Here is an 11,024-nt window from a genome sequence, read left to right as displayed (position 1 = left end):
TAGAGAATTTAGTGTCTTTAATGTTATAGTATTGGCTGTGATTGACTGTGAAGAGGATTTGTAGTTCGTTCGTAATTATTAATTTTTTTTTATATTATTGACAGAACGAAAACAATAACAATAACAAAAATATGACAAAAATTCTACGTGTATTAAATAGAACACTTATAAATCATGAATTAACTAATACATTAATGAAACCTAATCTTAGATCTATGATAAATTTATCAAATCATTGTTACTTATCTGAAAGTTCTGATGTTAAGATCAAAAAGTCAAGTTTGTACCGTCAATTGTATTCTAAAATTATAACTTGTGGACCATTATCTGTCGCAGAATATATGAAAGAAATTTTAACTCATCCATTTCTCGGTTATTACATGAACAAAGATGTTTTAGGTCTTAAAGGAGATTTCATTACTTCACCAGAAATATCTCAACTTTTTGGAGAAGTGTGTAATTTTTATCAATTTCTTTTCTTTTCTTTTTTTCTTTTTAATGATATTTATTGTTCAAAGATTATATGATTTTTAGATATTAGCCGTTTGGATTATTAACGAATGGATTAAGATCTCTAAAGATCCCTTTCAGCTTATTGAGTTAGGCCCAGGAAAGGGTACAATGATACAAGATATTTTACGAGTACATATTCTGATCTATGCATAATTATATAAACAAAAATAATCTGAATTATTAATCTTATTAAATATTATTTTCTTTTTTTTTTTTTAGGTATTTAAAAAGTTAACGTTTCTTAATAAAATATCTATTCATTTGGTAGAAATCAGTCCTGCTTTATCTACAATTCAAGCACAAAATCTATGTACATATATAGAAGAAAATAATCCTATCGACTGTAAGACACAAACGCAAGAAAATTCAATAGGTCATTATAAAAAAGGTATTACAGAAGATGGTGTAGAAGTATATTGGTATTATTCAATTACTGATATTCCTAAAAAGTTCAGTGTGTTCCTTGCACATGAATTTTTTGATGCACTACCAATACATAAGTTTCAGGTACTTGAAATAAAAAGAAAGTGTATCACTTTTTGTTATAACTATATCATTGCATATGGTTGTTGCAATAAAATTTTAGAAAACAAAACAAGGCTGGAGTGAAGTCTTAGTGGATGCAATTCCGGGAATAGAGGAAGAGAAATTTCGTTATGTATTATCTAACGGGCCATCCCCTGCAGCTCAAGTTTATATATCTGTACATTTTAATTTATATACTTTAACTATTTATTTAATTGAACATATTATATAAAACTGATTATTTTTCAGAAAGATGAATCGAGAGATCACGTTGAAATAAGCCCACAAAGTATAGTTGTAATAGATTATATATCATCATTTTTAATGGAATGTGGAGGTTTTGCCTTAATCATTGATTATGGTCATATTGGTGATAAAACAGATACCTTCCGTGCTTTTCGAAAGCACCAATTGCATGATCCCTTACTAAATCCAGGTACAGCTGATTTAACTGCGGATGTTGATTTTTCATTAATACAAAAGATAGCGCAAAAAGATAACAGAGTAATATCTTTTGGTCCAATAAGTCAAAGAATATTTTTGAAAAATCTTGGAATTGATGTGAGATTAGAAATACTTTTAAAGAATTCAACTGATGTTGAAAAGGAAAATATTCTGTCAGGGTATCATATGATAATGGATACTGATAAAATGGGAGAACGTTTTAAAGTATTAGCAATGTTTCCACATGTCTTAAGTAAATACATGGACACATGGTTTGTCACTGGATTTAAACAAGAAAATAATGATCAGCATTAACAAAAAATACCTTTCACTTACTCCTTAGCATAATTAAATTCTTATAAAATTTATTTACAATTTATTAATGTTTATATTTGTCCCATATTTTCTTAAAATTTAAAACTTTCTCTCTTTGTTGTTCAAAGGTCTCCCTTTTTGGTTTCCTCCATAAATTATGATCTAAATCTAATATTCCACCAATTATTTCCTAGAATAAAGAAATAAAAAGAGAAAAAAAAAAAAAAAGAAAAAACAAATTATATAAAGTGGAGGAAAATTAATGTGCAATATATATTTCTTTACAAGAAATCATAAAAAGAATATTGATTTACCTCTGCAAAATTGGTCGGGAACATACGTTCATCTTCAATTACATGCGCATATCCACCATTATTTCCAAATTGTACCATAAAATATGGTAATCCATTTGGTATCGCTCTACGTAAATCTTTGTTTTTTAAATCAACAATTTTTTTGTTGATAGCCCATTCGGTTTCGCATTCTAATAGAGCTTTCTGTAAATAATATTAATTAATAAAAATATTGTTACAGATTTTTCTCTTTGCTTTATTAATAAAAATATTCCATCAATTTCTTACTTTGAAGTACATAGGTGCTAAATCTGCACTTTCATCAGATAATGGAACACATTCCAATTGCATGTGTGGGAATTTATGACGATTTTTATATACTTCAAAAAATATTGGAGTTTGTTTAGAATCCATAAACATCTTAATCAAAGTTTCCTTGAAAATCTAATTGAGAAAAAAAAAAAATTCCTAGAAAAATCTATTGAGAGAAAAAAAAAAACAATTAAAAATCATTTAAATATACCTTCATTTTTTCCCAAATGTCTTCGTCTAATTGTAATTGGCATGATATATGTTGTAAAGGTGTTAATACACAATGCCCAATTACTAATGATACTCTGGTTGGAAGACTAAGACAAATGTGTGAATCCATTGTAATAATCATATGCTTGATCATATTTTTGGATTCTATACACCACGAACATCCTTCTAAACTTTTTGATATTCTTTTATGTTCTTTAATCGCCTTTGCTTTATCTCTATCATCTTGCCTACTATCTATATCCACTCGTGCAATTTGTTCTTCAAATATATCATTCATATCCACGTTCTAAAAATGAAAATTGTTTAAAAATATAATTGTATTTATTTTATATCTAAAATTATTGTCTAGAATTGTAATACCTTCGATGCAATTTTAACAAATGCGGCATTATCGTCATCCACGGAGCGTCCTTTTTCACGCTGGAACTGATAAATATAATTTTAATAATTCATATGTTCAAAATTCTCATATATAAATTAATTTAATAATTTTATAAATCTTACGAGTTGCTGCAAAGAATATTTATCATCGTCACCGTAGTAACGAATCCGTTCACCAGAAACATGCGTCTCTAGATTTTTATTCTTTTTAGATTTAGTTGAAGATTCTTTAGATTGACATCTTGGTTGTATTGGTCTTGTAACACCTGATCAGATACAATTTGATATTAAATTAAAAGACAAGAGATATATGAAAATCTAATATATGTTTAACATTATTAATACCTTTTGAATCAGTTCTTGAAAGAATGACGTTTTCTGTTTCAGATTTATTTGCTTGATTAGAATGTTCTCTTGCTTTTTCTAATTGTTCCTTTAAATGATTTGCTAATTCCTAAAAAATAAATATTTAAAAAAAAAAAAATCTATATTCTATATTATCTATAAGATTAATGTAATAATTTTTCGTACGTTATCACCCATTAATTCAGCTTTTATAATTTTTGCTCCCAATTTATTCATTTCTTCTTTGGTTAAAATATCATTTGATTGTGTGTTAATGTCAAAAACTTTGTTGTCCTTTTTCGAAATTTCTTCATTAATTATTTCTACATTTGATTCTAATTGTTTTTTACTTTTACCATTATCTTTTTGCCAATTTCTTTGACTATGCGAATTTGATTTACTCAAAGCTGATGTGTAATGACGATCACCATCATCTGTAGGCTTTTGATAATTTGGTTTACGTGATGATCTGTCAGATCTATAAGATTCATACTTTTGTTCACGATCAAAATTTCTTGATCTATAAGATGAATGATCTTGTTCTGATTCTCTGTGCCTATTAGAGTATTTATCATAATAACGTCTTTCATAAGGGACACGATTTCGTTGAGAATTTTTTTGATTATATTTAGAACATGATTGATCAGCTTCTGCTATCATTGCATTTATAGTTTCTAAAGACTACATAAGTATATAAATATTAAATGTTAATTAAAAATATAATATATACATAAAATTTTTCAATAAACTTACACCCCATCTTTCAGCAGCTATTTCTTCTAAAGATTTTCCTTCTTCTAAAGCTTGTTCTCGTGCACGTTGCAATGATCTTTTTAACCAAACAGGATCCATTACTTTCTTATTGAATGATTTTTCAGGTTCATTTCGAGGTAAACCAGTACCACCATCTTTCCAATATGGATTTAATTCTTTATTACTTTGTCCTGGCTTATCAAGAATCGACGAAATATTATTATCTTTTTTCTGTAATTCATGCTTATTACTTTGTATATCAGACTTAGATATACATGGAAATAAATTTCCAAGTGTCATCCATTCCTCTCTTTTAACAGGTTCTTTTTCAATATTATCAGTAACAGTATTTTGTACAGATTGTATTGTTTCAATAGTTTTTTCAACCCAAACTTCATTATCACTGCCAGTACTACTCTAAAATGATATTATATATACAAAAGTTATAGAAATTTTAAACACTATCAAAGATGATAGAACTAAGAATTGTCATGAATTGATATTTACATCACTTGAACTTGAGGTATTACGTTTCTTTTTCTTCTTCTTCTTGCTCTTTTTTTTCTCTTTCTTGCTATGTTTTCTTTTTTTATTTTCTAAACTTTTATCTGACTTTTTATGAATAGATGATTCATCAGACACCATATTAACCTACAGATAATTATTTTATTTATATATTTAATTTATATTATATTGTATTATCTATAGAATAACGATATAAAAAAATACACATACCACTTATGTGTAAATAAAATGTTTAGAAAATTAGAAAAAAAACGTATTAGATAAATGAAATAATTTATGTATATTCATAACTTATGTGCACAAAGCATACAACATATATATGACACTAACGTTTGGCGCGACATATGCGGAAAAAAAGAGAACTAACCTGAACATCATGGAACCTTTAGGCTGTTCACCATTCGTGGGTTTTTTAAAATGATTTACGCCATCAAAAAGAACAAGCGTAATTCTTGATCGATTTTAACAAACAAGATCTCATTTTAAAATTGAAAGTTTAATCCATCATAAGGTTTTGACGAATTTTTGAAAAAGTTCATATTTGTATAAAAATTATTCTCAAAGGAATATTATTTTTTAAGACGACATTTTGCGAAGAAAATAAATCTTTTAAGATAATAGATAAAAGATAAAGAGACAAAGGGATAAATATCTAAAAAGATTTTTTTATGTGTATGTTAAATATACATACGTGTATGTAAAAAATAAAGAAGTGAAAAAAAAAAATAGAAATAGAATAAAACTTTCAATTTTTTGTTTTCTTCCCCGTACGATTCGTATTTAGAAAAACAAAAAAAAAAAAAAAAATAATGCGAGTATGTTAGTATAGTAGAATCAAAGTTCTCAAAGATAAGAGTAATTGTAGGCACATAACACTGATCCTCAGTATCAAGTCAGTTAAATAATGGATCGACAATGTATATTCATTCCTATAGATTCTATATGTTTAACACCAAGAAAATTATATATCCTCGATCTCTAACAGTAACTGTTTCGTACTTCAAAAATATATCTTACCTAAGTGCCAAGAACATTTGATGGATGATTGATACTTGTTCCCTTTCCTTTGATTCTCTATATAATCATATTTTCGGATAAATATAGCTTTCTCTCTCTCTTTTTGATTATTTTATGTTGACCTTTTCAATAAAGAAAAAAAACTTCTTCCTTCTTACCGTTTCGATTATTTCAGAATGCTTCGTGCCTTTGAAACGCTATGGACTTTTTCGATCATCCCTACTATAGACTTACTAAGAAATTATTATCACTTATAGGACAATGGCCATATCAGGAATCCAGTGAACGTCGTTTTCGTAGCTTCATTGTATTCATCTCATTTTTTAGTTTCTTATCTACACAGGTAATAAAAGTAATATATCTTTATATAAAATCTTTGTCTTTGTGTATTCATTAAGTTCCGATTACATACTATTAGCTATAGATATTATTGTCTTTTACTTATTACGGAAACATCGATATTATTATCGAAACTGTGGCACCTATATCAGCAGCATTGATTAGTATGATCAAATACTATACTCTTCAATTTAATAGAGACAAAGTAAGTTTTTGGGTTTTTATTATTTTTTTTTCTTTCTTTTTTTTTTTTTTTTTTTATATATATATGAAATTTTCTTTGATATATTACATCAATAATAATTTTTCTTTTTTCTATTATGACTTATGCATTTATTTCTCCATTACAAATGTATTATCGTTAAAAAATATTTATATATTAATTTGAAGATCATTGATACTTTTTATAGATAAAACAACTTTTGGATCATTTATTATACAATTGGCAATTATGTAGAACGAAAGAAGAATTGGAAATTATGCATAAATTTGGAAAAGAGACAAAATTACTTACTTTTTATTATACAAGTAAGATTACAATTCATTGCAAACAATGTAGTCATTTCTTCCTTATATATTTCATATCGTTAATAATAATTTATATTGTTTTTTTAAAGTATATATATATACATGCATGACGATGTTTCTCCTAGTACCAATTGTTCCAATTATCATGGATATCGTCGTACCTTTGAACGAGTCACGTCCTTTGAAACCAATATTTAAAGGCGAATATTTCATCGACGAGGACAAATATTTTTTCCCAATTTATTTTCACATGTGTACAACTATAGTTATCATTATATCAGCATTAATTACCTCTGATACTCTCTTTCTGACGTTCAATTCACATATTTGTGGTATATTCGCAGCAGTTGGGTAAGGAAGAAATTCAATTCGATCGTTCAAATATTTTCTGAATCTCAATGACATAATTAATTCAATTAGAGAATTACAGATATCGTTTGGAAAATTTGTTAAAGAATCAAATTGATTCCACATCTTCCTTCGATAATTTATCGAAACATAAGTGTCACGAAAATATTCGATATTCTATCAGAAATCATAAAAGTGCATTAAAGTTAATATATCATATATACATTAATTATAAATACAAGGTGGATCAAAAGTTTTTAAAAAATTTTGCAAATTGAGTACTCTTTTTTTCAAGTACTCTTGTAATTAGGCTTGTGGAAAAAAAAAAGTTAAATTAAAAGATCACTTAGAAACTTTTAGCCTACCTTATATAACAATGTTATATAATTATATTATTAATCTAATTGATGTTTGTTTCTCCTTTATACTTTTTTCGAGAAGGTTTGCCGAACTCATTGAATCTTTTTACTCAGTATCATTACTTCTGCAAGCAAGCTTGAGTTTAATATGCATGAGTATCTCTTTGTTTGAAGTAATTGTTAATTTCTTCTTTTTTCTTTCTTTGTTATTAGATAATAATTTTAATATTTTTGTATTCTGTATGCACAGATGCTGATATTTTTACAAAATTCAACAGAATTGTTCAGATATTTCAATTTTGCAATTGCTCAAATAGTTCATCTTTTCTGCATGTGTTATCCTGGTCAAAGAATGATAGATTATAGCACCGATATACGTATCAAAGCGTAAGTATAATATTAATTTTCATATAAATATTTTGTTAGCGATAAAAATCGTATATTTGTTTATAGATACAATGGACTGTGGTATAAAGCGCCATTGTCAATACATAAATTACTGATACTGATAATACGAAAAAGTTTGAAACCATCTTACTTGACTGCTGGAAAAGTATTCATATTTTGTTTAGAAACTTTTGCAACGGTAGAAACTATATAATTAACAAATATAAATTACAATAAGTAATATCTATTGTAATAAATATTAATATTATTTTTTTTTTTTTTTTATTTTAAGATTATACAAACTGCCACTTCATATTTTATGGTAATTTCATCGGTTCATTAATTAACAATATAATAACTTCATATCAATCATTATCAATGATTTATAATTATAAAATATAGTACGTGTGTATTCACGAATAATAATCGTTTCATTTATTACATTAATCTAGTAAATTATATCTGATAATAATTACGATAACTTTTTATTTAAGTCTTACAGATATTTTATTTGTTATTATTTGTATGTATTAAATTTTACGTGAAGGGAAAAAGAGATCAAAAAAACTTTACAATTGCAATACGAGATTTTACAAAAGAAAAATTTACCTTGGAGTATGATTTTTTTTATCCTTTCGTAGAAAAAGAACACAAAGTAGGAAGCATAATATCGATAGTTCTAAGAGAGACTGAATAACGAACAGATATGTACACTGGGAAAGAATCAGTACTGAAATCAAATTCAATAATAAATTCCATGACAACTACTCGTTCCTACATATTTGACGTTTGGTACCAAAGAAAATTACATACCATTGTACCTAACATTCTTTCTAAGAAAATTATATACCATTCTATGGAAGTTTCGTTCTTCAAAAACATGTCTTATTTATATGCCAAATACAATAGAGGGAATGATTGATACCTGTTCTTTTTTCTTTAGTACTATAGAATCATATTTTTGGATGTAAAGAAAATCACTTTGATTATTTTTTGACGATCATCACGTACGAGAAAGATCTTTCTTCCTTGGATTATTTTATAATACTTTGTGCTTTTGAAATGGACGCTTTCGATCATCCCTATTACAGACTCACTAAGAAATTATTATCACTTATAGGACAATGGCCCTATCAGAATTCAAGTGAACGTCGTTTTCGTGGCTTCATTATGAATATTTCATTATTTAGTTTCTTGTCTACACAGGTAATAAAAGTAATATATCTTTATATAAAGTTTTTATCTTTGTGTGTTCATTAAGTTCCGATTACATACTATTAGCTATAGGTATTATTGCTTTTTACTTATTACGGAAACGTCGATATTATTATCGAAACTATGGCACCTATGTCTGCAGTAGCAGTTTGCATCATTAAATACTATACCGTCCAATTTAATAGAGAAAAAGTAAGTTTTTAGTTCTTTTTTTTATGTATATATATATATATAATATTTCCTTTGATTATTTCAATACATTACATCAATAATAATTTTTCTTTTCTCTATTATGACTTATGCATTTATTTCTCCATTACAAATGTATTATCGTTAAAAAATATTTATATATTAATTTGAAGATCATTGATACTTTTTATAGATAAAACAACTTTTGGATCATTTATTATACAATTGGCAATTATGTAGAACGAAAGAAGAATTAGAAATTATGCATAAATTTGGAAAAGAGACTAAATTATTTACTTTTTGTTATACAAGTAAGATTACAATTCATTGCAAACAATGTAGTCATTTCTTCCTTATATATTTCATATCGTTAATAATAATTTATATTGTTTCTTTAAAGTATATATATATACATGCATGACGATGTTTCTCCTAGTACCAATTGTTCCAATTATCATGGATATCATCGTACCTTTAAACGAGTCACGTCCTTTAAAACCAATATTCAAAGGCGAATATTTCATGAACGAGGACGAACATTTTTACTTTATTTATTTTCACATGAGTATATCTATAACGATCTCTATAACAGGATTAGTTACAAGTGATTTACTCTTTCTGATGTTTAATTCACATATTTGTGGTATATTCGCAGCAGTTGGGTAAGAAAAAGGATACAATTCAATCGTTCGAATATTTTTTGTGTCTCAGTGATATGATTAATTTAATTAGACAATTACAGATGTCGTTTAGAAAATTTTTTAAAGGATCAAATTGATTCCAAATCTTCCTTAGATGATTTATCGAAACATAAGTGTCTCGAAAATATTCAATATTCTATCAGAAATCATAAAAGTGCAATAAAGTTAGTATATCATATATATATATATATATATATATATATATATTAATTATATGTAATATCAATTATAAAGATAGGTCAAAAGTTCTTAGGTGATTTTGAAAATCAATTATTCTTTATCGAAATCTCCTACGTTAATTCTTTTGAACGTAAATCTAACTGCAAGCTTATAAAGTTTTAAAAAAGGATAATCAATTTTAGAAAATAATTTAAGAATTTTTGGCGCATCCTATATATATGAATATTGCACAATTATGTAAAGTAATTTAATTGATATTTGCTTCATTTTTTTTCTTTGATAAGGTTTGCTGAACACATTGAATCTTTTTACTCGGTGTCATTACTGATACAATCTGGCTTGAGTTTGATATGTATGAGTATTTCTTTGTTCGAAGTAATTATTAATTTTTTCATTTTTCTTTCATTGTTATTAGATATTGCTTTTAATATTTTTATATTCTTATACAGATGCTGATAGTTTTGCAAAATTCAGTAGAAGCGTTTAGGTATTTCAATTTTGCAGTTGCTCAATTGCTTCATCTTTTCTGCATGTGTTATCCTGGACAAAGAATGATAGATTATAGCACCGATATACGTATCAAAGCGTAAGTATAATATTAATTTCCATACAAATATTCTATTTTCGATAAAAACCATATATTTTTTTGTAGATACAATGGACTATGGTATAAAGCGCCATTGTCGATACATAAATTATTAATATTGATAATGCGAAAAAGTTTGGAACCATCTTATTTAACTGCTGGAAAAATATTCATATTTTGTTTAGAAACTTTTGCAACGGTACGGATAATATAATTATTAATATAAATTTACAATATATAAAATTGATTTAATAATTATTAATATTGTTTTTTTCATTTTAAGATTTTACAAACTTCTACTTCTTATTTTATGGTAATTTCATCGGTCCATTAATTATCCAATACAATAACAATATTAATATTTTATAGTTTTAAAATAATTTAAAATAATTTTAAATGATCATATTCTATTTATCACTAATTTGTGTATTAAATTGTATGTAAAGAAAAAAAAAAAAAAAAATAAAAATAACAAAAAGGAAAAAGTAAAAGAAAAAGAAAAAAAAGAAACGAAAAGAAAAGAAAAGAATTTACCTTC

The 11,024-nt window shown here is 26.0% G+C and overlaps 3 protein-coding genes across 5 annotated transcripts; 2 read left to right on the top strand and 1 right to left on the bottom strand.

The window, feature by feature from the left end:
- Window positions 1–21: 21 nt before the first annotated feature.
- Window positions 22–2,025, top strand: LOC124431535 (protein arginine methyltransferase NDUFAF7, mitochondrial). The gene is made up of 5 exons (XM_046979571.1): window positions 22–452; window positions 535–642; window positions 733–1,020; window positions 1,100–1,216; window positions 1,288–2,025. The coding sequence occupies exons 1-5, from the start codon at window positions 132–134 to the stop codon at window positions 1,795–1,797; spliced, it is 1,344 nt and encodes a 447-aa protein (XP_046835527.1). The 5' UTR covers window positions 22–131; the 3' UTR covers window positions 1,798–2,025.
- Window positions 1,222–5,831, bottom strand: LOC124431534 (CWF19-like protein 2). Of its 3 annotated transcripts, XR_006944027.1 has the most exons (13): window positions 5,813–5,831; window positions 5,655–5,711; window positions 4,620–4,763; window positions 4,113–4,529; window positions 3,546–4,040; window positions 3,360–3,468; window positions 3,138–3,280; window positions 2,994–3,059; window positions 2,614–2,919; window positions 2,379–2,534; window positions 2,112–2,294; window positions 1,808–1,987; window positions 1,222–1,489 (listed from the first exon to the last, which is right to left on the bottom strand). XR_006944027.1 is itself a non-coding variant. In XM_046979569.1 (12 exons), exons 3-12 carry the CDS (start codon window positions 4,755–4,757, stop codon window positions 1,862–1,864), a joined length of 2,139 nt encoding a protein of 712 aa, XP_046835525.1. In that variant the 5' UTR covers window positions 4,758–4,763; window positions 5,655–5,711; window positions 5,813–5,831; the 3' UTR covers window positions 1,697–1,861. The 3 variants fall into 3 exon arrangements, 2 of the variants coding, with proteins under 2 accessions (XP_046835525.1, XP_046835526.1); XM_046979569.1 differs by lacking the exon at window positions 1,222–1,489 and having other exon boundaries at window positions 1,697–1,987; XM_046979570.1 differs by lacking the exons at window positions 1,222–1,489; window positions 5,655–5,711; window positions 5,813–5,831 and adding an exon at window positions 4,848–4,979 and having other exon boundaries at window positions 1,697–1,987.
- A 22-nt stretch (window positions 5,832–5,853) lies between these two features.
- LOC124431569 lies at window positions 5,854–10,833 on the top strand. Its single transcript, XM_046979639.1, has 17 exons — window positions 5,854–5,997; window positions 6,079–6,198; window positions 6,404–6,521; window positions 6,611–6,872; window positions 6,952–7,074; window positions 7,311–7,401; window positions 7,479–7,615; window positions 7,682–7,814; window positions 7,908–7,937; window positions 8,903–9,022; window positions 9,213–9,330; window positions 9,420–9,681; window positions 9,762–9,884; window positions 10,185–10,275; window positions 10,350–10,486; window positions 10,553–10,685; window positions 10,770–10,833. The coding sequence occupies exons 1-17, from the start codon at window positions 5,854–5,856 to the stop codon at window positions 10,818–10,820; spliced, it is 2,193 nt and encodes a 730-aa protein (XP_046835595.1). The 3' UTR covers window positions 10,821–10,833.
- Window positions 10,834–11,024: the final 191 nt, after the last annotated feature.

This window comes from Vespa crabro, chromosome 21, assembly GCF_910589235.1.
Source record: "Vespa crabro chromosome 21, iyVesCrab1.2, whole genome shotgun sequence".
Classification (NCBI taxonomy): Eukaryota; Metazoa; Arthropoda; class Insecta; order Hymenoptera; family Vespidae; genus Vespa; species Vespa crabro.
Note: the sequence above shows the minus strand (reverse complement) of the source record. Positions and strands in the feature narration are given on the sequence as shown.

Coding starts and splice junctions, on each gene's coding strand:
- LOC124431534 (XM_046979569.1), bottom strand. CDS start 4,757: ATGGTGTCTGATGAATCATCTATTCATAAAAAGTCAGATAAAAGTTTA. Junction 2,920..2,993: donor TTGTTAAAATTGCATCGAAG/GTATTACAATTC, acceptor TTTCATTTTTAG/AACGTGGATATGAATGATAT. Junction 2,535..2,613: donor ACATTTGGGAAAAAATGAAG/GTATATTTAAAT, acceptor TTTCTCAATTAG/ATTTTCAAGGAAACTTTGAT.
- LOC124431569 (XM_046979639.1), top strand. CDS start 5,854: ATGGACTTTTTCGATCATCCCTACTATAGACTTACTAAGAAATTATTA. Junction 6,873..6,951: donor GGTATATTCGCAGCAGTTGG/GTAAGGAAGAAA, acceptor AGAGAATTACAG/ATATCGTTTGGAAAATTTGT. Junction 7,402..7,478: donor TGAGTATCTCTTTGTTTGAA/GTAATTGTTAAT, acceptor CTGTATGCACAG/ATGCTGATATTTTTACAAAA.
- LOC124431535 (XM_046979571.1), top strand. CDS start 132: ATGACAAAAATTCTACGTGTATTAAATAGAACACTTATAAATCATGAA. Junction 643..732: donor TGATACAAGATATTTTACGA/GTACATATTCTG, acceptor TTTTTTTTTTAG/GTATTTAAAAAGTTAACGTT. Junction 1,217..1,287: donor CAGCTCAAGTTTATATATCT/GTACATTTTAAT, acceptor ATTATTTTTCAG/AAAGATGAATCGAGAGATCA.